The sequence below is a fragment of the Chelonia mydas genome, chromosome 2 (assembly GCF_015237465.2).
Source record: "Chelonia mydas isolate rCheMyd1 chromosome 2, rCheMyd1.pri.v2, whole genome shotgun sequence".
In the NCBI taxonomy this organism is placed as follows: domain Eukaryota; kingdom Metazoa; phylum Chordata; order Testudines; family Cheloniidae; genus Chelonia; species Chelonia mydas.
The window spans coordinates 73,788,864-73,814,700 of record NC_057850.1 but is presented as its reverse complement, the minus strand read 5'-3'; the positions used below and the strand labels follow the sequence as shown (position 1 = coordinate 73,814,700).

Genomic DNA, 25,837 nt, shown 5'->3' with positions numbered 1-25,837 from the left:
GATGGGAGAAAAGAAATTCAGCTCCCTTGGGGGGACAAAATAGTGCCTCTCATAGACTCATAGACTTTAAGGCCAGACGGACCTTCATGATGATCTAGTCTGACTTCCTGCACATTCAGGCCACAGAACCTCACCCACCCACTCCTGTAATAGACCTACTGTCTGTGGCTGAGTTACTGAAATCCTCAAATCATGATTTAAAGATTTCAAGTTACAGAGAATCCACCATGCAGCAGAGGAAGGCAAATCCCTCCCAAGGTCTCTGCCAATCTGATGCAGGGGGAAATTCCTTCCCGACCCCAAATATAGGCATCAGTTAGATCTGACTATGTGGGCAAGACCCACCAGACAGACACCTGGAAAGAATTCTCTGTAGTAACTCAGAGTCCTCCCCATCTAGTACCTCATCACTGGCCATTGGAGGTAATTGCTGCTAGCAGTTGCAGATCAACTACACGCTATTGTAGGTAGTCTCATCATACAATCCCCTACATAAACTTATCAAGATCAGTCCTGAAGCCAGGGTAGGTCTATTGCCCCCACTGCTTCCCTTTGAAGGCTGTTCCAGAACTTCACTCCTCTGATGGTTAGAAACCTTCATCTAATTTCAAGCCTGAACTTGTTGATAGCCTGTTTATATCCATTTATTCTTCTGTCCACATTGGCACTTAACTTAAATAACTCTTTCCCTCTCTGGTATTTATCCTTCTGATGTATTTATAGAGAGCAATCATATATCTCCTCAGCCTTCATTTGGTTAGCTAAACAAGCCTAGCTCTTTCAATCTCCTTTCATAAGGCAGGTTTTTCAATTCCTCAGATCATCCTAGTAGTCCTTCTCTGCACCTGTTCCAGTTTGAATTCATCTTTCTTAAACATGGGAGATCAGAACTGCACACAGTATTCCAGATGAGGTATCATCAGTGCATTGTATAATGGCATTAACACTTTCCTGTCTCCACTGGAAATACCTAGGACTGCATTAGCCTTTTTCACGGCCATATCACATTGGAGGCTCATAGTCACCATGTAATCAACCAATACACTCAGGTCTTTCTCCTCCACTGTCACTTCCAACTGATATGTCCACAGCTTATTGCAAAAATTCTTGTTAGTCTCCAAGGGCATGACCTTGCACTTTGTATTATTAAATTTTATCCCATTTCTATTACTCAAGTTTTCAAGGTCGTCCAGATCTTCTTGTATGATATTCCGGTCCTCCTCTGCACTGGCAACAACCCCCAACTGTGTGTCATACGCAAATTTTATTAGCACACTCCCACTTTTTTTTGCCAAGGTCATTAATAAAAATGTTAAATATGACTGGTCCCAAGACCGATTCCTGAGGATCTCCACTAGTAACCTCCCTCCAGCCTGAAAGTTCACTTTTCAATATGACCTGTTGTAGGCTCCCCTTTAACCAGTTCTTTGTCCACCTTTCAATTCTCATATTAATCCCCATCTTCTTCAATTTAACTAATAATTTCCCACGTGAAATTGTAACAAATGTCTTACTGAAATCTACATTTCCTTTGACTACAAAAATCAGTTATCTTCTCAAAGATGATGATCAGGTTGGTCTGGCACAATTTACCTTTTGTAAAACCATGTTATATTTTATCCCAAGTACCATTTACTTGTATTTCCTTAACTACTTTATCTTTCAAAACTTGTTCCAAGACCTTGCATACAACTGAGGTAAAACTAACAGGCCTGTAGTCTCCCAGATCACTTTTTCCCCCTTTCTTGAAAATGGGAACTATATTAGCAATTCTCCAGTCATAGGATACAGATTTACAGTTTACAGATTTATTAAAAATCCTTGCTATTGGGCTTGCAATTTCATGTGCCACTTCCTTGAATATTCTTGGAGATAGTCTATCTGCACTCCCCCAGTTTGGTCCCAGTAAGCTGTTAGAGTTTGACTTCCACCTCAGATGTGGTAATTTTCATTCCCATATCCTTGTTCCCATTAGCGGTCCTGCCACTACCCCTACGATTTTCATTAGCCTTATTAAAAACTGAGGCAAAGTGTATGTTTAGGTGTTGAGCCATGCCTAGATTATCTTTAATCTCCACCCCATCCTCAGTGATCCCACTTCTTCTTTTCTTGTTTTCTTTTTACTTATATAGCTATAGGAACTTTTTAGTATGGGTTTTAATCTCTTTTGCAAGGTCCAATTCTGCTTGGCTTTTAGCAATTCTCACTTTATCCCTACATTTTCCAACCTCCAAGAAGTAGCTTTCCTTGCTGATCCATCCCATCTTCCATTCCTTGTAGGCTTTCTGCTTTCTCTTAATCACCTGTTTGAGAAGCCTGCTCATCCAGCTTGGTCTGCAACCGTTCCCTACAAATTTTTATTTTCTTACTTGGGATGCAGGCTTCAGACAGAATTAATTTAAATCAAAAGTTGCAGAAACTAAGACTCCTCCATATTCAAATCCTTGAGTTCTTCAGTCCAGTCCACTTTCCTAACTAATTTCTTTATTTTTTTAAATTTTGCCCTTTTGAAATTAAAGACCCTAATTGCAGATCTATTTTTGTTTATCCTTCCATTTAATTTAAACTGAATTACTTCATGATCACTCAATTCAATATTGTCCCCTACAACCAGTTCTTCTATGAGGTCCTCAATACTCACCAATACCAAATCTAAAATGGAGTCACCTCTTATTGATTCAGCAACTATTTGGTGAATAAATGTCAGCTATCACATCCAGGAAAATCTGGGCCCTTCTATTATTAGTAGCACTTGTACTCCAATCTATATCTGTGAAGTTAAAGTCTCCCATAATCACAACAATTCTAAGTAATATTTATTTCATTAAAAACATTGAAGAGGTCTCTATCCTGGAGCCTGGGGGTCTGTAGCATACTGCAAGCAGTTTCCCAGGGGAACCTCTAGCAGCTTTATTCCCCAAAGTTATTTTGGCCCAGACAGACACTGTCTTATCCATTCCATCACTTCTCATTTCTTTACAGTCTTATTCCTTGACTTTAGCAAAGCTTTTGATACGGTCTCCCACAGTATTCTTGCCAGCAAGTTAAAGAAGTATGGGCTGGATGAATGGACTATAAGGTGGATAGAAAGCTGGCTAGATCATCAGGCTCAACGGGTAGTGATCAATGGCTCCATGTCTAGTTGGCAGCTGGTATCAAGCAGAGTGCCCCAAGGGTCGGTCCTGGGGCCAGTTTTGTTCAATACCTTCATTAATGATCTAGAGGATGGCGTGGACTGCACCCTCAGCAAGTTTTCAGATGACACTAAACTAGGAGGAGTGATAGATACACTGGAGGGTAGAGATAGGATACAGAGGGACCTAGACAAATTAGAGGATTGGGCCAAAAGAAATCTGATGATGTTCAACAAGGACAAGTGCAGCAGGGCAGAAGAATCCCATGCACTGCTACAGACTAGGGACCGAGCGGGTAGGCAGCAGTTCTGCAGAAAAGGATGTAGGGGTTACAGTGGATGAGAAGCTGTGGTTAGCTTTCTTGGCAACAAGGGGCAACAAGGATATATTGACTCATATCCTTGTTGCCCCTTGTTGCCAAGAAAGCTAACGGCATTTTAGGCTGTATAAGTAGGAGCACTGCCAGCAGATGAGGGACGTGATCATTCCCCTCTATTCTGCATTGGTGAAGCCTCATCTGGAGTACTGTGTCCAATTTTGGGCCCCACACTACAAGAAGGATGTGGAAAAATTGGAAAACATCCAGCGGAGGGCAACAAAAATGTTTAGGGGGCTGGAGCACATGATTTATGAGGAGAGGCTGAGGGAACTGGGATTGTTTAGTCTTCAGAAGAGAACGAGGGGGGATTTGATAGCTGCTTTCAACTACCTGAAAGGGGATTCCAAAGAGGATGGATCTAGACTTTTCTCAGTGGTACCAGATGACCGAACAAGGAGTAATGGTCTCAAGTTGCAGTGGGGGAGGTTTGGGTTGGATATTAGGAAAAACGTTTTGAGTAGGAGGGTGGTGAAGCACTGGAATGCGTTAACTAGGGAGGTGGTGGAATCTCCTTCCTTAGAGGTTTTTAAGGTCAGACTTGACAAAGCCCTGGCTGGGATGATTTACTTGGGGATTAGGTCCTGCTTTGAGCAGGGGGTTGGACTAGATGACCTCCTGAGGTCCCTTCCAACCCTGATATTCTATGATTATCATTAATACACAATGTTACTCCACCATTTTTACCTTTATTTCTGTCTTTCCTGAACAGCACATCCCCTTCAATGCCTGTATTCCAGTCATGACTACTGTTCCACCACGTTTCTGTTATCACTGTAATATCTGATTTCACTTCCTGCACCAGTAGTTCTAGATCCTCCATTTTGTTACCCAGGATTCTTGCATCGATATACAGACATTTCAGTAGTTTCTCCTTAGCTTTGCCCAGATTCCTCATCCACTTGAGTACAGTCATTCTACTGCCAGTATCACCTACCTGATTATTTGCTTAATTGATATATGCACTATCCTCCCTCTTAATGTCCATTCTCCTATACACTGCTGCTCCCTTTTCCATTGCTGTATCCTTTCTTACTTGATTTTCCTCCCAGTCAATGCTAGAATCATGCATGGAGATTACATGAGCATCTCCCAACCATCTCCCTCGAGTTCCTAGTTTAAAGTTCTTTTAATAAGTTGTGCCAACCTCCATCCCAGAAGTCTATTGCCCTCCCTACTCAGGTGGAGTCCATTCCACGAGAACAATCCTTTGTCCATGAATGCTTCCCAGTGGTCTCAAAAGCCCTCCTTATAGCACCACTGCCTGACCAATGTAGACGGCTCTATGATGGCCTCAGTAACTGGAACCACCACCACCTTACTTGGGCCTGCAGGTTGCAAAACATCCAGGAGACAGTGGTATTTTTGGTCCTGGACCTCCTCCAGCAGTATCTGGAAATCACTGGCAATCCTCTGCAGCAGTTCCTAGCACTGCCTATGATCATCTGGTGGAGAGGAAGGAGTGACTGCTTTGTCTGGAAATAAGAATGAGATTCCTGATCTGCTGGTCCAGATCAATGTCCTCTTCCTTATACTCTGACGGATCCAGTGGGAGCCAGGAAGGAGAAATGTGGTAAGATTCCTGGGCGGATTCCAGTTGTCTGCCATAAGGATCCTGTTGGTCACAATAAGACAAGAAAGAGGGGTCAGCCATTTGAGAGAGACTTCCTGGCATCGGATCCCAGAGGTCCCTGGGGAAATCATATCTAGACGGGTAGCGCTCAGATCTCCTCAACTGCCTGTCAGGGCTTGGCTGTCTCTGAGAAGCTAGAGAAGCAGCTAGAAAGTCTGACTCATCCAAATCTGAAAACTGCTCCCCTTCCAATGGTGGGGCCATCAGTACCGGAGCACTCCTACCTGACAGTTGGAGATGAGATGGTTCTTGAGACACCGAAGTAGTAGTACACACTCTGGTGTAGAAACGTCCCTCAAGAAGGCCAGACCAGAGAGGATGGGAGGCTACAGATAAAGGAGAAAGATATTCTCCAATGTTGTATAGGTCTCTATAAATCCCAGTGTCTGGGATTCCAACTGTCAATACCAATGGTTCTGGCATGTTTTGGGAGGTAGTGCAGTCCTTGGATAAGTGAGCCGGTGCTGGCGATGAGTCCAGACCCACACTCCTAGATGGAACCAGCAGATGACAGTTCTTGTGTTTTGGAGCCAGAGTCACCGATGGAACTGATAGATCTTTCTTCTTGCTCAATCTACCCTTCAGCCTTAGGGTCTTCAGCAGTGCCAGTCCCTTAAGCTTTATACATGAAGGCTCACCTGCTCTCAATGGCTCGGGGAGAGATTGCATCTCTTGTGGACAGTCCTGGATAGGGATCTATCCTTGCAAGCATGAGTGTGCACCTACCAGATGAGGCACCAGCAATGCCGCGAGACTGCTAGTGCACACACACACACCCCGACCAGACACTGCTACCGAAAATCTCCAATCAACAGCACCAGGATGTACCGACACCTGAAGTGGAGCACCCACAGGAACAGCACTCGAAGAAGAATTGCTTGGTGAAGTTTTGGGGATCGTCTGCCCTATTGTTTCCAATTTGCACTGATTAAGCATACTCAGTATAGCCACTCTAGTGAGGAGGGAGTCCTCTGGATGGGGGAAAAACAAGTTATATTATCTATACTATAAAACTCTAAATATACTAATATAAAAGCTATGATGTATGAAAACTATTTACAAATCTATTAACAGGCTCTGTCAAGAGAGAAAAAAATGGAAAGATCTGTGAACACAGGGATTCTGACTCAGGCTACGTGGCAGTAAGAAGGAACTGGAGAGACATCTGCTTGCACGGTCACTTACACCCTCAGTCAGGAGCACAGGAAAATCTACTGAGCATGTGCAGGCCAACGCGCCCTTCTTGTTAGAATTTCTGGACACAGAAGCAATTTGCTTTTCTGACAATTTTCCTGTAGGGCAGAAAGAGAGGAATGTCCCATCTCACTGACACTGCACCTTCCGATATATGGAAAGTAGCCAGACACCACTGAACAGCTGATGAAGGGGAAGCAGGTTGGCTAGTCAATCTCCCCTCCAAGGATGATAAGAGGGGAGTGAGATAAAGGGCACCAGACTGGGAATATGGGAAAGACCCTTCCAAAAGACAAATAACTGGCAAGGAAAACAGAGCCCGGAGAAGGGTGATCTATATAAAAAAACCCAGGACAAGTGGGGTTGGGGACCTGGAGTTAAGGTCCTGTAAGAGGTTTACCCCTGGCACAAATCTCCCCCTTTCTCTCCCTCACACCCAAGGTAGATCTCCCTGGAGAGAGGGATTTCTTGTTCAATTGCTCTTTCCATAAGGCTGAAAAGAGGAGAGAATCCCCAGCTAGCAGCAGATGAAAGGCTGGTTGCCTTCTGTCCAGGTCTGGAACTTACAGCTAAGGAGAAACGTACAGGAAACATACTAAGCCGGTGCTATATGTTCTTTGCTTTTGTAATAACTAAAATAGACAACATAAAAGTTGAGAGATGAAGAAGGGTTACCAATTATGGCATGTGAATTGAAAGTTAAGAATTCTTAACTGTTGTATGTTACAGTATACACAGTCACTGAATGAGGTATATGAAATATTATCCCAAGGCATAATTACAAAACATAAGAATTGAATTTTATCCTTAACTCTGATTTTCCTTGATTTTTTCCAATAATACCAGTAAGTTTATTAGTAAACACACCAAAACTAACCACAAGTGTTTTAAACTGCATTCTAAATTATTGTCTGGAAAAGTAAATTAAGAAAAATTACCTCAATATTTTCTTTACGTATATTTTTATATTCAATAAATTGTGCTTCTAGTTCAGCCACTGGTCCCTCAATGTCTGCTATCCTTTTCATAGTTTCTTCTTTTGTCTTGATGCTATCTTTTTTCTTTTGCTCTAGCTCATTATACATTGCTTTAATCCTGGCCTGTTAAAAAGACATAAAACTAATTTTCGCTTATTGAAATCAGAAGCAAAAGAAGAACAATCTATTTTAAAAATTCCAAATTTGAAAGGTCATTCATACCCTTAACGAAATGCTATGAACAGAACCACAAATTAATTATATGTGTATATACAAAATCAGAAGTTAACAAATACAGCTCAGTGATATTAGGAATATCTACAGAATGAGAGCAAGTTAGCCACTGAGCCAGAATATGTCATCAACACTGCATGAAATAAGGAAGGCAGAGTAGCCAGTAGAATTGACAAACACAGTGAAGGGACTGAATAGGAAAAAAAAATACAAAATGTCAGTATTATATTAAACAGATAAGGCAGGTAATGTAATAACTGTTATTGGACCAACTTTAGTGAGTAAAAGGTACAAGTTTTTGAACTACAAAGATCTCTTCTTCAGGTCTGGAGAAAGAAATCAGTGTCTGAGCTAAATACACATTGAGACAGATTGCTAAGCATAAGTGGCAATGCCTGTTGTAGGAAGCCACCTGAAATGGAGGGGGCAATAAAGGTTAGATTATTCTGAAAAAGGGGTTTGAAGTGGGTTAGCATGCAGGTGTGTGTTACAAATTGTTGTAGTGAGGCATGAAACCAGCGTCTCTGTTCAGTCACGCTGATTTTTGGTGTCTAGCAGCATTATGAATTTAAGTTCCCAAGCTCGCTTTTTGAAAGTGTTGTGCAGGTTTCCTTTGAGGTTGAGTGTTGAAAGATCAGATATAGAATGATCACCTTGTGAAAAGTGTTTGCAAATGGGTGATATGGTGTTTTTGCCTTTCATCATTTTTCCCTGTGTGAGTTCATTCAAACCAGACAATCGTAGTGATTGTCTATTTCACCCATGTAGTTGTTATTGGGGCACCTCTATACCTCTCTGGCCACTACTTACGACTCCAAATATGCAGAGCAGCTCTGGAAAAGGACTCCAGAAAAACTGAGGAACCACCTCCTGCACCATATATGTTCAGAAGAGACCACCTCCAACAAGAAGTCATCACATGTTCCCATACACTGGAAGAAAAAATATCAGGAAGCCTACCTGGAGTTCATGCAGCAAACCCAAAACAACTATCTAAAATACCGGATGCCAACCATCCAACACACACAAAAAGTGAAACCAACTACAGTAACTGCACAACCAACAGAACACCATCTCTTGGAGAAACCAACACACCATGACCCAGCACATGAATACTACGTGATACCCCAAAATCATTAACCTATCAAGACTACTCTTAACCAAAAATGAAGCATCTGTACTCTCCAAGGGACTGAAATTCTGCCCCTCCACAGAACCTGGTAACATACGATCATGTAGAAAACTAGAAGAATTCCTCCATCAATTCCACCTCACAGAAAAGAAAACACCACCCACAACTATTACCTCCCCATGGACAGCCATAAGAAAAAAGTATTATCTGACTGGACATTGTGCAGAGGACGAAACCATAGACTGGATCATTACATTGACTGCTTCAGGAAAAAATCAACTGTAAAATGCTCCATGAACATTATATCCACCACAATCTCTACCACTAAGAGGACAGCAATACAGACCCTGAAATCCAACCACTAGATAGTGATCAAACCAGCAGAAAATGTGGGCACTATCGTAGTCTTTAATTGTTATAACTATGTCAACAAAGCCAACAGACCACTCTCTGACACCACCTACTACAAAGAACTAAAAAAACCACCACACACCACAATTCACACAGGAATTTTAAAATACCATCAAATCCTTCCTCAAACAACTAGAAAAAAAAACACCCTCTACAAACTCACCCCCCAAACCCCATCCTAGGGACCTTCTACATGCTTCCCAAGACACATAAACAAGGGAACCCAGGCAGATGCAATCTTATTGAAGGAATATCAAGACCCACAGAAACCATGCTCAAACTACTCACCACACAAAGGGCCAGCTTCTTCCAAGACACTACGAACTTCTTCCAGAAACTCTGCAACTTTAACAACCTCCCCCATGACACCATCCTTGTCATCATGGTTGTCACTTCCCTATACACCAACATCCTTCACCATGATGGCATCGCTGGCTGCCTCAAACACCTACAAGATAATGTAAAATGCTCAGAAATCCACTCAAAACACAATGCCAGATGCATCCATTTCATCCTCAACCACAACGATTTCACATTTAACAATAAACCCTTTGTCCATAGCATGGTAACAACCATGAGTACTAGGATAGCCAACCTCTTCATGGGCCACCTCAAGGAAAAATTACTGGACTACTGCACCATGAGACCAACATTATACCTGAGATACATCAAGGGTATTTTTATCCTCTGGACAGACAACTTAAACTCCCTCATAGATTTCCACCACAACTTCAACAACCATCACTCCTCCATCAAACTCTCTCTAGAAGACTGCCACACCAACATCAACTTCCTGGACATCACGATTAGCTTCAGCAGTGGAATCCTACAAATTACTGTATGAAAGAAACCCTCGGATGACCACACTTACATCCACAGATCCAGCAACCATCCCAGACACACAAAAAATATGTTAGCACAGAATTTGCACTTAAACGATAGTCAGGCATAGATTCCTAGACATACTTAAAACAGCTGTCACTATACAAGGACATTCCACCAGACAACTAGATTGCATCATGGAAAGGGTCACCCAAATACCGCAAGAAAAGCTGCTTCAACACAGCAAAAAAAATCACTGACAGCACATCTCTAGTTGTCACTTACCACCCCAAACTGGAACCCATATGGGGTATCATCAAACATATTTGACATCCTGAAAGAAATTTTTCTCAACCCCCCTCTTCTGGCCTTCAAACAATCCCACAACCTTGCCAAGCTCATCAACAGAAGCTGGTCCAATAATAGATATTACATCACCTTCCTTATCTCTTTCACATCCTGGGGCCAACATGGCTACCACATTGTAAACAAAGTATTACATTAAAGGAGATGAAGCAATTAAAGTATTTAAGCTGTTCCTAGTCCTAGTGAAGACATCTAGAGAATGGGTAATTCAAATATTGGAAATTCATGTCAGGAGTCCAATTCTTTACTGATGGGGAACTTTTATCACTAAAGCCACTGCTCTTTGGTTTAGACAAGCAAGCTAAAAAGGAAGAAAATCATTATTGCAAAGCAAACCAATACCTATTAGGTTTATGACAAAGATAACCATGCCTTTAAAAAAAGAGTCAGAAATTCACAGTAGTTTCCAAAATTAGATATCATTATTTTAATTCCAACTGTTTATCCATAATCAGATACTGCCAGTTTTCCAAAGAGCATATGTCAACAGATAGGGAGAGAACTATTTGTCTGCAATCCAGGTTGGCTAAAAAAAAGTGTTTTATTACAGAAAAATTTACAATGTTAAAACAAAAATATATGTAAAAGGAGTTTATACATGAAATAAATAAGTTAATGTCTTGTTTACCTGAGTCAGTTGCCATGTTCCTCTTTCTTCTCGAATTAATTTTTTTATGTTCTCTTCCAAATTCTTAAAACAAAAAAATTTAAAAAATTAACAACCACAATATAATGTATAACAAAAGCAAATTAAATAACAATTGCAATGACGATATAATACTGACATTATTATAAAGACAAACAGCTTTCAAACTGTGTCCTAGCTACTGTATAATAAAATGAATAATGAATAAAGAGAAAGGAAATTACTATTTTGGCATTATGACGATATGAATTCAGGCACAGGAAGTAAACGAATGAAGCAGAAAGTACAAGAAAGGCAACAGAATTTTCTAAGGTGTAAGTTCAATTACCTTTTATAAATAGCAATCATTAAATATACTCAATACCTATATGTGTTTGATTAAAGAAGTTCTGTATTAAAATCACAAATGAGTTTGATTCCCCATAGTTTAAATTCCAGGGTATTACTAATTAAGAGGTCTCTTGGTTTTTGGTACTGTTTCTCTCCCTCTATGTGTGAAACTTGCCAGCTGCTAATTGCGTTAGTACATTCTAAGACAGAGTCTGTTCTCAAAGTAATTCACACAGACAGAGACTCAAAGCAATACTCTGTAATAGCACCCAGAGACTCCCCGCCCTTTTGTTGTGTTAACAATTGTGATCAAAATAGAGATAGAGGATGTATGTGGATGGATGCTTGGTGTGGATAATAACTGAATGATCAGGGAGGTGCCAGCCTAAGAATCCAGTGTCCATCGGCTGAAGAAGGCATCAAGTGGAAATAACCAGAGGACCCCCAGAGGGCAGACTGGAATCCACCCAACAGCCTCAAGAATGGGAGAACCAAAGAACAAGATAACATCTAGCAGCACGGAGCCGTCAGGAATGTGCCATCTGCTGATTGATTCAGCAACAGTTTGATGAAGCAATTCCCATAGACTGGCATAGGAAGAAATTCCTATAAAAATGGACTATAGAAAGTGAGAACTTTGGGGTCTGGTTGGTCTGCAAACCAACTTCCAGGAGCATCAGATGTGCATCTGACAAGGCCCTGCTCCCTCCTCATGTCCAGGCCACCCGGCCAGTGGCTTGGCATGAGCAACTCTAAGGCTGGTAACTATGGTAACAACCTTGCAGAACCTGTGTGTGTTTGTGTGTGTATGAATGAATGCATGAATAAATATGAGATTGAATGGAATGTTATAGCTATAACTAACTGCTTACTATGATTCTTTCTGTATTCACAATAGATGTGGTATTTTGCCTTTTCCCCTTTAATAAGATCCTGCTGGTTTTTATTTTATTGGTATAACATATGTTACCTATAGGGATCATGAATGGCAAATGAGTAATTTTATATATCAGTGCCTTCCCTGCATTCCATTGTTTTCCACAGAAGTTACCTTGTTTACAAATCATATGCAAATCTGAACTTTGTTTCAGCACTCTCTCGTTTGAGGCTCCTCATCTGCTCTTCCACTACAATAGGGGCCTATATCCCAAGATTGGGATTTATGCACTGTATATCTTTAGTTTAGGATTTGTAACATAAAGCAGATTAACATAACTTGATATAATTAAAATCTCAGGTAGTTTAACCAAAATATAGGCTTTTGTTTTCTTTCTGTAACTTACACTTTCAAGTTAATTTAGTGCTTGTGAAAAGTGTACTAGAGACTGAAATTCCTTACTTATCAAGTTCTTTACTTGCTATTGCTCACACTGTACTTATGGAAGGCACACAACCTCAATCAACCCTGTTCTGGACAATGAAAGTGTAATTCCATCCTTGGGTTGATTCAGCATCTTTGTTAAGATTATCAATTTGTGGCAACCACGATAATAGTTTGGTGACACAAACAGTTGGACACCAGGATATGGACTGAGACCGCTAGCATACTTATTATACAGGACACTGAACAAACTGGAATATATAACACTTCACTGGGACAGAAAGAAACTGTTACTTACTGCAACTGTGGTTCTTCAAGATGTGATGCAGACATGTATTCCACTTAGGTGTGTGCACACCCAGAGCACTGGAGCCAGAAAATTTTGCCTAGCAGTACCCATAGAGGGATGGTACTCAGGCCTTGTGGCTGTGGCCCCTTCCCTGGCTACATGAGACAGTGCCACCCTGACCCTCCTTCAGTTCCTGCGGACCGAAAGCCAATGAGAGGAGACTCCGATACAGAGGGGAAGGAGGGTGTGTCATGGAATATATGTCTGTATCACATCTCAAAGAACCACAGTTACAGTAAGTCACTGTTTCTTCTTCGAGTAGATTCAGATGAGTATTCCACTTAGTGACTCACAAGCAGTATCCCACTGTGGAGGCAGGGCTTGGAGTCTACTGAAATAAGGATCGCAGGACCATCCTTCCGAGGCCTGCATCCACTCTGGATGCACTAATAGCATAGTGGTCTGTAAACATGTGTATGGACGACCATGTGGCTGCCCTGCAGATGACCAGTATGGAAATGTCATCGAGGAATGCTATTGATGTTGCTTGTGCTCTCATGAAGAGAGTCCATATGCACTGAGGAGGTGCAGCTGAAGGCACCTCATATGCAGCCTTGACTCAGGATGTTATCCATCTAGAGATGGTCTGTGCAGAGACCGCTTGCCCCTTCATGCAGTCCACATATGACACGAACCAGCAAGGCAAAACACAAAACAGTTTAGTCCTGCCTAGATAAAAAGCTAGACATTGCTTGACATCCACAGTAAGAAGGTGCTGTTCTTCTGGGGAAGAGTGAGCCTTAGGGAAAAACACAGGTAAATACACTGCCTGATTCAGATGAAACGGAGAGAACCCCTGGGATAAAATTTTTTGGTATGGTCGCAGTGTTACCTTATCCTTGGAGAACTGAGCGTAGGGCAGCTCATCTATGAGGGCCTGCAACTCACATATCGTTCGGGGCCAAAGTGATGGCTATCGGGAACATGATTTTCTGAGAAAGGAGGGGCAGCAGACAGGACACAAGGGGCTTGAATGGAGGGCCTATTAGAGCCGCTTGTGTTTAGGTCTCACAAAAGGAACCAGTTCTTGGATTAGAGGATGTAAGTGGACAGTCCCCTTTGGAAATCTTGTCACCATGGCACTGGAAAAAAAACGATTTCCTTTGAATGAGGGGATGGAATGCTGATATCTCTGCCAAATGCACTCTCAGCGAACTGAATGCAAGGCCCAATTTCTGAAGATGTAACAGGTACTCCAAGGTGTCCTGGATGGAAGCCACTGTCGGTTGGGTCACATGGGTCAAGGACCAAACTGAGAATCGCTTCCACTTCGCTAAGTATGCCATCCTAGTGGAGAACTTCCTACTATTGAGCACTGTCTTGGCCACACTGGAGCAATGAGGATGACCTTGGCTCAATCCACCTTGAGCTTGAAGATGACCTCTGGAATGATCGGAATGGCGGGGGGACGGCATACAGAGGAGCTGTCTGTCAGCAGCAGTGGAAGACATCAGGGAGGGAGCCTGGACTGAGGCTCCCTTGAGGGCAGAATAGTTGACATTTCCTGTTTTCCCTCATCACAAACAGGTTGAATGTAGAGATGGCTCACATTGCATAGACCGATCCAGAGAAGCTCTTCTTCAGGGACCATTCATGGGTCCAAGAGAAAACCCTACTGAGATGGTCTGCAAGACAATTTTGCATCCCCAGCAAATAGACTGCTACTAGAGTGATGTCTTCTTCGATGCAAAATTGCCATGGGTTGATTGCCTACAGGCAGAGTAACCTGGAATGTGCCCCTCCTTGCTTGTTCACATAGTACATCACAGTGGTATTGTCAGTGAGTATGTGAACCACTGCGTATCTGATACGGATGCAGTCTGAGAAGGCACAACTTGCATTATGGATGGTCCAAAGTTCCAACACACTGATATGGAGTGAGGCTTCCTGTTTCAACCACAGGCTCTGCACCCTCAACGAATCCAGATGTGCCCTCCAACCCAGAAGGAAAGCGCTGGTAACCACTGACTTGCTCAGAGAAGGCATACATTGCATGGGGATTCCCACCAGTATAAGAAATGTAGAACTGGTGGAGGGAGGCAAACCAACCTGTCCAGAAAATGCAGGGCAGGATAGTAAATCATCCTAAGCCGCATCTGAAGGTGGTGCAAGATGGTGAACAGGATCACCTATGAGCCCAATTGCTTCCTCTTGTAGGATCTAACCCGCTTTATAGGGTAGTCCCGTTGTTTCAGGGGGGAAAAGTTGCATAAAGGAATGCTGCGGGCGCTGCTGTTGCACTCCACACCACGGGCAGCATCAGTCCTGGTGGAAACAGTGGTACTGGAGTGCCTGAATTCACTGACATGAAAGTTGGTAAGAACACTTTCAGAATTTGAATGTGGCTGTGCCGACCTGATGGGATGTTCCAATGTGATGGGGTGCAAGAGTAGAATTAGGCCAGATGGGCCCAATCAACTAACTAGGCTGCAAACAGAGGAGCTTTAGGATGGAGGCAACTAATTGGAGAGAAGCTCACCTGTGAAGGACAGGTGGGGCTTCTACAAAGGACAGGAAATTGGAAGCAGAGGGGGCGGCAGGGAGAAGTCTGCAGGCACTGCCTGGGAGAAGGGAGGAGGGAGAGTGTGTTAGTGGAAGACAAACTGATGTATGTAACTGCTAGAAGGGGCATCAGCCTGACTGAGCCAATCCCCAGAACCTCCAGGAGGGGTGCCATCCAGAAGTGAGTAGAGCAAACCCATCACAGCCAAAGAGGACCCTGGTGCCAAAATCCTCCACACCAATTTTGATACCAGCTCCATCTCCACCCCGGGAAGGGGAGCATCTGAATGCAGTGCCAACAGACCCAGCAGTTCAGAGGCTCGCTCCATCACAGGGGTCATATGTGGTGCAGCCCTGGGAAAGTCCTGGACCTACAGTGAGGCTGGGACCAAAAGGCAGAGTAGGCCTGCTGTTGCCTGGTATGCCAACAACACGGACACAGTTGGTACTGGCATCTTCCTTGTCAGTACTGGACACAACAGACATCCAAAGACCAAAACCAGAGTCAATGGTAAAGGGTTTCTGCCATTCCCACTCAGTACCGGGGAAGGGTCAGAGGTAGCCACACCATTCCACACTTTTCCTAGGGGAGGCAGAGGAGTCACCCGTGACCTGGAGCGGTCCTGACTGGTCTTATCAGACCTCTTCCTCAGTACCAATGAAGGAGAATAGCTCCTCCGTCTCTTCGGCAAGGCACCTACCCGGGAATGAGAGGCAGCAGTGCCCGAGGGTGATCTTCAGCCTAAGGAGGGCCTCGGGACTGGATCAGGCCATCTGGCCTGTTCAAGCAGGTGTTGTTTGAGGTGAAGGTGCCATGCCACTTGAATCCACTTTTTAAATGACTTACAAATCAAACAGCACTCTTTAAGGTGGGCCTCACTGAGACAAAGCAAGCACCATGTGTGGGGGATCACTATTGGGGATCGCCCGGTTACACAAAACACAGTGTTTAAATCCTGGTGGGGGCATCACTGGGGAACACTAACTATCAACTAATACTATCTAACTGCTAACTAACACTATACAATAAACTAGGCTAAGTCAAAATACGAGGTTGTGAGACTACAATCACACAGAGCTCAGACTCCAGGGTGGTCAGAAGGAACTGAGGGGGATCAAGGAGCCACATGGGGCAGAAACTCCCCCACCTCCCAAGGGTAAGAAAGAGAGCCAGATGGGCGTCGCCCAACAGCTCAGTAGACACAGCACATAGCGTCAGTGGCCCATCTCCACTTTTGAGAGAACAGATCTCTCCTACTACCAAATAACGTAGTTACTCCTGTAGTTCAAGTGGACAGAGTCTGTGCTATGGCACTGGAGGTTCAGTGTTTAAACTTTGCTGAAGATGTATCAAGGGAGAGTCGCTGCAGGTGGACACAACAGAATTTGTTTTCACCATTTTCCTTTAAAAAATTTTTAGAAAATTACATATAAAAATACATTAAAAGAAAGTTCTTTCAGTTGCAAAGACAAGCACTTGAAAATTAGGAAATGCCAGATTTATAATTGCTTATGCAATCTTACTTCTGTTCCCTTATGCACATGTAGTAACATACAATCTTCAATTGTGTGATTTCATACTCTCTTTTTTTTCCCCCCACACAGGATCCCGCATTATTCAACATGCAGACTGCACACACACAGCAGCAAAAATTAAGATTGCCTGGGTAACTAAAAAATTGGTATTTCCTAATTTTCAAGGACTTGTCTTTGCAACCTATTTTTGACGTAATTTTTAAAACCTTTTTTTAAGTTATCAAGTATAAATAATACATATTTCATCACAACACAAAAACTTAACTCTGCATCATGCATTAGTGTTTTTAATGTATTATTTTTTATGTTAAGATACATTTTTAAAGAGAAAATGCTATTAACTGATATAATTTTTTAGTAAATTACCTGTAATTGCTTTATCTTGACAATAATGTTGTAAATGAAGTTTCAATAGGACAAGTATATAACAATCATTTCTGGTAAATTTATGGATGTGTGAGAACTTGCATTTGAGGTTGATAAATATGAGTAATAAATGCATACATATCTTGCTCATTTCCTTTTACAAGAGATTAATATGCACATCTTTCCTTATATTTGTTAATAATAATGGCAAAACACAGAACTAAAATATAGTTCTCAACTTTTTTAATATTCTGCATACAGAATTTAAAATATTATATTCATTACTTGATTGTATTTCTAACTATACAAAAATTGCACGACTATCAAAAATATGTAAGAAGAAATCATTTTATGTGTGTGTAAATAGACAGACACAGCTACAAAGTCTTAATTCACTGGTAGAGTCTCTTTCACCAAACTATTACTTTTTGAGAGTCAGGGTCCATGACAATCCAATGTAAAAACAAGACCAACAGAGTATGGCTATTAATAATCAGGAATTCAATGGTGCTATGTACTTCAAAGATTATATAATGCAATAACTTTATTTTTTAAAATATGCTAGCCCAACAATCTAATGCATTAAATGTTACTTAAGACACAATAAGCATATGGACAAAGGGATCTAATTCTCTAGCCCATAAAGATGGCTTTATTCTGGTTCCCCAACACAGAACAGACAAAACCCAGCAGATCCACCCAATGGAGGATTCCCCTTGCATAATACAAGTGACACTTTGTATACTGTCTGAAGGCAAAAAGGTCAATTAGTGGTTGGTCACACTTGTGAAAAAGTGCCACGGTTATGGTTTATTTCAGGGACCTTTCTGTTGAACCTGAAACGTTCTGCTGAGTCAATCTGCTTGTACATTCGCCTCCCCTGCTAGGTATGTGACTACTGGGTGGATGTGATAAGGAATGCACCAGAGCCAGTTTTCTTGCTTCCATTACTAAGATCTGGAAGCGTATTCCACCTTGCTTGTTGATGTAGAACATAGTTGCAGTATTCTCTGTGAGCACCTACCCTATTGCAAAGAAGGTGGAAGGCCTTGAAGGCACACCACACTTAGTTTTGGGTCTGGTTCCATTCAATATCTTCATCAGTGATTTAGATAATAGCATAGAGCGTACACTTATAAAGTTTGCAGACGATACCAAGCTGGGAGGGGTTGCAAGTGCTTTGGAGGACAGGATTATAATTCAAAATGATCTGGACAAACTGGAGAAATGGTCTGAAGTAAATAGGATATAATGCAATAAGGACAGATGCAAAGTATTCCACTTAGGAAGGAACAATCAGTTGCACACATACAAAATGGGAAATGACTGCCTAGGAAGGAGTATTGTGGAAAGGAATCTGGAGGGTCATAGTGCACCACAAGCTAAATATGAGTCAACAGTGTAACACTGTTGCAAAAAAAGCAAACATCATTCTGGGATGTATTAGCAGGAGTGTTGTAAGCAAGACACAAGAAGTAATTCTTCCACGCTACTCCGCACTGATTAGGCCTCAACTGAAGTATTGTGTCCAGTTCTGGGTGCCACATTTCAGGAAAGATGTGCACACATCGGAGAAAATCCAGAGAAGAGCAACAAAAATGATTTAGGGTCTAGAAAACATGACCTATGAGGGAAGGTTGAAAAAATTGGGTTTGTTTAGTCTGGAAAAGAGAAGACTGAGAGGGGACATGATAACAGTTTTCAAGTACGTAAAATATTGTTACAAGGAGGAGGAAGAAAATTGTTCTTCTTAACCTCTGAGGATAGGACAAGAAGCAATGGTTTTAAATTGCAGCAAGGGAGGTTTAGGTTGGACATTAGGAAAAAATTCCTGTCAAGCTGGTTAAGTAGGGGAATAAATTGCCTAGGGAAGTTGTGGAATCTCCAATGATGAGCAGGTTAGACAAACACCTGTCAGGAATGCTCTAGATAATACTTAGTCCTGCCATGAGTGCAGGGGACTGGACTAGATGACCTCTCGAGGTTCCTTCCGTCCTATGATTCTATAATATAGATCTTACAGAAGATTTCTCCCAGTTAATTAGCAGTGCCAGAGACTGTAGGAGGTTGCACATGAAGTGAATCACAGAAAACGGATGATCCAGAGAACTGGCCTGAATTAGGGTGACCATATGTCCCGTTTTGGCCGTGACAATCCCTTTTTTAAGCCCTGTCCTGACCTTTTCTCCAAATGGAGGCATTTGTCCCATTTGCTCTTGCTGACTTGATCAGCTGGCAAGAGCAAAACAGGACAAATACCCACTTTTGTCAAAAAAGTGGGATGCGGTGTGTAGCGGGCGGGGAAGATGCCAGCCCCCTGAAGGGGGGAGGCAGGACTGGGGCGGGGGGCAGCATTCCAGCATGTGGGCCCCCGCAGGGGTCAAGCAACTGGCAACAGCGGGGTGGGGGGGGAGGCTTGGACAAGTGGCTGCAGGTGTCCCCTTTTCTCTTTGGGAAATATGGTCACCCTAGCCTGAATGAGCCAGTCATCCAGGTACAGGTAAAAGAATATGCCCTGGAGTCTGAGACTTACAGCTATCACCAAGACTGTAAGGTGCTGTGGACAAGCTGAATGGAAGGACTTAAAACTGGTAATGTTTTGTCTCCACACTGTCAAAGTTTGAATCAGACTCACAATTTATCAGACCACTCTGTTTTATTAGCAAAGCTGCTCTGCTAATACATTTAGAAGTGAGCCCCCCGAGTGGGGCTTGTGTCTCTTAATTTATACAGCTTGCTGGAGAACAAGTTACAGAGAAGTTACAGACAAAAGAAGAAAAAGATTTTAGTCACCACCCTTCGAGATCCCTGAGACCAGTCACGTATCTTCAATTACCTGACACCCTTAACAATCTCCTTTAACAGCTTCCAGTTAACTAATTGCCCTTCACACCTTCCATTCTGATGCCTGCTTCTTAGACGTGCTGGCTCTATCTTAATTGCTTCTCCATTAAAAGCTAACTGTCCCTACGTGTGCTCCCTCAGATACTTTGTAACATGTTTTGGCATGCCCTCTCCAGCCGGGGAGCAAGGGTGGGGGCTGCTCCCGGAAACAGCAGCATGTCCCTCCTCTGGCTCCTTCACGTAGGGGCAGCCAGGGGGCTCCACTCCGTACACTGCCCCAACCCTAAGCACCCCACGCTAAGGAACTGCAGCCAATGGGAGTGGCAGGGGTGGTGTCTGTGGATGGGGCAGCGTGCAGCAAAGCCGCTTGGCCACACCTCCGCATAGCAGCTGGAGGGAGGACATGCTGCTGCTTCTGGGAGTCGCTTGAGGTAAGTGCCGCCCAGAGCCTTCACCACTACCCCTGCCCCAATCCCCTGCCCCGAGACCCATCCCGCCCTTCAAACCCCTCAGTCCCAACCCGGAGCACCCTCCTGCACCCCAAACCCCTCATCCCCAGCCCCACCCCAGAGCCTGCACCCCCAGCCGGAGCCCTCACCCCACCCCCGTGCCCCAATCCCATGCCCCAGCCCTGATGCCCCTCCCACCGTCTGAACCCCTTGGTCCCAGCCCAGAGCACCCTCCTACACCCCAAACCCCTCATCACCAGCCTCACCCCAGAGCCCACAGCCCCAGGTGGAGTCCTCACCCCCCTCCTGCACCCCACCCTCCCTACCCCAGCCCAGAGCCATCTCCTGCACCCTAAACGCCTCATTTCTGGCCCCACCCCAGAGCTCACACTCCGAGCCAGAGCCCTCCCTCCCGCACCTCAGCCCCAATTTCGTGAGCAATTATGGCCCACCATACAATTTCCATACCCAGATGTGGCCCTTGGGCCAAAAAGTTTGCCCACCCCTGTTCTTGGGGATCAGGAAATAGCTAAAATAGTGTTCTTTCTCCAGTGTTCTTGTGAAACCTCCTTTTTGGCTATCTATTGTAGGAGAGAATTGATTTCCTCAAATAGGACTTTCTAATGAGATTGGTCCCTGAAGAGGGAGGGAGGAGAGGAAGGAAAGTGAGGTGGGCTGGTAAAAAATTGGATGGAATAACTGTCATGGATGGTGTCTAATACCCAACAATCACAGGTAGCTCTGCATCAGGCACTATAAGAGGAGAGACAAGGTACAAAGGATAGTGTCAACAGTGTGCAGTTCTCAACTGTCCTTTCAAAACTGCTACTTGGAGTGATGCCATATACCAAGCAAACTAATGGTGTGGAATTCTGCTTCTTAATTGAGATCTTTCACCGGAATCTGGCTTAATTAAGGAAGACTCTCTGGCACTGTCTCTCAGGAAGTATCTTTCTTCAGAGAAGCCCTTCTGCCTTTAAGGTAAAATGCTGGATATGACTTTCTCCTTCCTGAAGAGGACATGGACTGAGTGAGCCCTAAGGATTGAGTAATAAACTTAGTGGTTTTAATCTTTTCCAAAGTATCATCAGTCTTGGCAGTAAAAGCTAACGCCTTTGAAAGGAAGGTCTTTGATGTTATTTTGTGACTCAGGAGTGAGGTCAAAGGACCTTACTCATAAATATCTTCTTAAGGCTATACCATGGCCAAAGCTCAAAGGCTAGCCTCCAAGATATCACATATTGCTCTCAGTGAGCACTTTACTAGTTTTCAACCCTTCATGAACAGCATTTCAGGAAGCTCCTTTTTCCTTCTCTGGTAAGGAGCCTAAAATGGAGTTCATGGCATCCCATAGCATGCAGTTATAATGGCATACAATGGTCTGGTAACTGGAAATATAATTTTATATACTACAGGCCAGGTATATTATACAGGCCAGGGTATGTACTAACTTAAGGGACCTATCCGCAATACCATTTATATCCTTTTTATATAAAGGGAACCCTGAACACACTCAATATCATTTTCGTTTCTCGGGGTCCTCATATTCCAAACTACTGAATCTTCTAACTTACTAAGGCACTGACCCTGCAAAAGATTTACACACTTGTTTAACATTATGCACTATGATTTCTCTGAGTTCAACTGACAGTGAACAAAGAAAAGCATATTGATGAGTCTTTGCAGGATAAGTGCTTAAGACTTTTAAACAGAGATAAATTCAAGTTCCAACTCTTTGTCAAGGGCACACCTTCCCTTACTAATTAATGACAACCATTTCACAAGGTTCAAATGACATAATTCAGATTTTGCAAAGATTACATTTAATGTTAAATACAATAAGCAAGTTTTATAGAGCTTTATCAGCTTTCCTAGAAATAGAAGAGTACTGGGGGGAGGGAGAGTGCTATCTGTTATTTTATCGTTTTAAATCAGCTGGGAATAAGAGTATTATTGTATAGTTGAGAATATTTGCTTTGTGATAATTTTAAATAACTGCACCTTTGTTCTCTATTTACTTGTGGCAATTTAACTATCAGTCTACTTACTTTTTCCTCAGCAAGATATCGTATATGGTTTTAATTTGTTTAAGAATATTGTTAAATTTGGAAGTTTCATTTAATTACTCATCTGACAACAGCCGGAATACCAATAATTTATTGGCAGAGGATATCCTAGGAAGTTACATTAAATGCAGAAAAGACTATTTAGTCACAAATTTCTTCAGAACAAAACATTAAGCAAAGTACATCCTCACAACTCAGCGCTTCTGCATTCTTTAATATTCTGTACATGCACTATTAAGGACATTATTCATTCCATAAAATGTAAGAATCTTCTCTCATTTCTTAAGAAAGTGGATATTGTCCTAATTCAGGAAATATAATGATACCTCTGTACATGATAAACTGAAAAAAAAAGATTAGGCGGGAGAAGTACTAATTGCATCTTACACTAGTCACAGGTGAGTAGCTATAATAATACATGAAGAACTTATCCTTAATGGTTACTTCAGTCACTGCAGTTGAGAAAGGACATTATCTGTTTCTGAGCACTGTCTGGCAATACATTTAATATCTAGTATGTACATATAAAAACAACAAAAAGAACAAGAGTAAAAGTTTTAGCTACGTCATAGAAAAAAGAGAGGATCTTAAAAATATTATGGAAGAAGCAGCAGCAAGATTTGGAACAGTTTGCATATGTATGGCAAGAATGATGAGTCAAAATGAAACCTAGTTGTGTGCCTGTGTGACAAGGATAGCAATGTCAATAGTGACAGAAAAAGGGGGGGCGTTAGAAATAGATGAGATGAAAACTGAGGAATTCAGCTGTAACTATGTTAAATTTTAATGAACGGTAAAATATCCAGGAGGAGATGGTTACACAGTCACACTGAAATACAGGGTTGAATAGAGGGAGGACAATTCAGAAGTGGAGACATAGATTTGGGAGTCATTGGCAGAAAGATAGTACTTGAAACCCTGTTTGTGAAGATCACCTTGAGGAAGGGTGTAGACATAGGTATGGACCTGTGGTATCCTCTCTGTGGACCAATCACTAAAAGGGGGATGAGAGACAACCTTTCCAGCATGTTTCAATAATATATGCTGGCAACATAACTGTTGAAACTCAGGAATCCTGAATTCTGCTCTGAGTTCTGGACAGAAGTGTGTTCTAGTAGTTAGACCCTTCTGCTCCTGTCCCCTCCAGCCTGACGTTTTCTGCCCTTGTATCCATCTGTCTCTCTCCACCATGTTCTTTCCCTATTACACCTTTCCCACTTCTGTTTCTGTCCCTTCCCCACCCAGCATCCTGTCCTGTTCCCCTTCTGTTCCTATCCCCACACCTAGCTTTGTAATCTTGTGACAGTCTGTATTTGTCTCTCCCTCCCATTTTGCTACTCATCTGTCTGCATTCCAGTCAGGCTACATCAATGTCCTTTATGCTGCCTAGGTGCCAGCAGAGCACTGAAAACATAAGAGTTTCACTGCTCTCAGTTCTGTGCCTGGTGCCACAGCAGCCTCCACTCTGCCCCACATAGGCACCGACTTCCCCTCTACCCGAGGGGGTGCTCGACCCCCCCCACCCCACCTCTTCCCGCCCCCTCTCCCGAGCACACCTCGTTCCGCTCTTCCCCCTCCCTCCCAGAGCCAACCTGCACACTGCAAAATGGCTGTGAGTGGTGGGTGGGACTCGGGAGGCACTGGGAGAGGGGGAGGAGTGATCAGTGGGCCGCCAGTGGAGGAGAGGAGTTGCGGGGGGAGCTTGGTTGCCGGTGGGTGCTGAGCACATGATAATTTTTCTCCATGGGTGCTCCAGAGCTGGAGCACTCTATACTGCCCCATGCTAGAGTGCAGAGTGAGTTCTGCAGGAGTGGAACATGCCCCTTGTTATTCGCACTGAGCTCTGCGTGGAGCAAGCTTGGAGACTTTTACTGTCAGCCTCCAAAAAATGTGCAAATGGCAATTTTCAGTGGCTTGTAATTCAGCCAAATGTGGGTAGATTTTCACAGGAACAGCAAAAGGCCAGAGCAACCTCCTTGAAAATGTCAAATCTCTATTCCAAAGGATGGAGGTTCTAGAATTTCTCAATGAAATTGCTGTATGATTTTAACATTGGCAAAACAATGGAATTTTTCCCTAACCTCATTCCTGGTAACAGATGTACCACCCTTGCTGAAACTTTGCAAAAAACTCCAGACTCAGGCAGCCGCCTGGCATGGAACATTGCAGCCCATAAAGTTAAAGTCTGAAAAGTTATAAGCAACTGAAAAAATGGTCTTGAATGAAAAGTGTTAATCAAACTTTACTACAGGAATTGCTGCCAACTCTGCCTATAACACGGCCACATCTGAAGAAATTAATTAAATCAGGAATCTGTTACAAATAGCATTCTCTTCTATCCAATTTTTCCACATTTAAAAAAATGCATTTAAATAAAATAATGTCATATACAACCTTGTACCGGATTTTTTCTTGAATGATTTTTTCTTCTAATTCCTCCAGTTTTATTTTTCCTTCACCATAAGCCATTTCAATATTATATAGCTCTTTATTCACTTTTCTTATTTGCTCTTCAGTCTTACGGGTGTTTTTGCATATAATCTGCAGTTCTGACTGATATGCTATTTTTTTTCTTGAACTGTTAAAATAAAACAAAACCTTGAAATTATCTTAAAAGAGATGCGTGCTTGCAAAACTAGAAAATTAAAAGAAAAAAATCACTGTTGAATAAGTAAAACATTTAAAATCTTACTTACAAACTAAAGTCAATATTTTATTAACCACTTAGTTGATGCTGAATATACCAGGTACATCTTTCAAATGCATACTTCCATTTTGCTGCAAAATATGCCCTGATAGTCTATTGATTTCAGGAAGTCATATATTTATACAACAGATATCCAGAAAGCAATACAATCTACCCCTATAATATAGATAAGCAAAAAACTACATTAAAAGAAAGTTGCATAATAAAGTACTCAAGTCAGCAAATGCCAAAGTTAAGGCTGAGCACACAATCTTAATTCAGCTTCCTCATGATAATGGACCAGATCTTGGGCCGCACACAGGCTACTTAGCACCAATCCATTGACACAAAGCAGTCATACAGCTGATGGATCCAGTTCCCTGTGGCTTTCCCTCCTTCAGCAATACTTGGGTGACAGTGTACAAGAAAAAACATTAACAAGGAACAAGTTTAGTTAAAGTGA

The 25,837-nt window shown here is 42.6% G+C and overlaps 1 protein-coding gene across 2 annotated transcripts in view; it reads right to left on the bottom strand.

The window, feature by feature from the left end:
* Positions 1 to 25,837, bottom strand: part of CCDC178 (coiled-coil domain containing 178) — a 347,460-nt gene that overhangs the window by 226,487 nt on the left and 95,136 nt on the right. For both annotated transcript variants that reach the window (XM_037892683.2, XM_043539673.1), the window contains 3 exons: positions 25,083 to 25,266; positions 10,908 to 10,970; positions 7,276 to 7,437 (listed from right to left, as the gene is read on the bottom strand). In XM_037892683.2, coding sequence (XP_037748611.2) covers positions 7,276 to 7,437; positions 10,908 to 10,970; positions 25,083 to 25,266 — 409 coding nt within the window. The remainder of the gene's footprint in view (positions 1 to 7,275; positions 7,438 to 10,907; positions 10,971 to 25,082; positions 25,267 to 25,837) is intronic.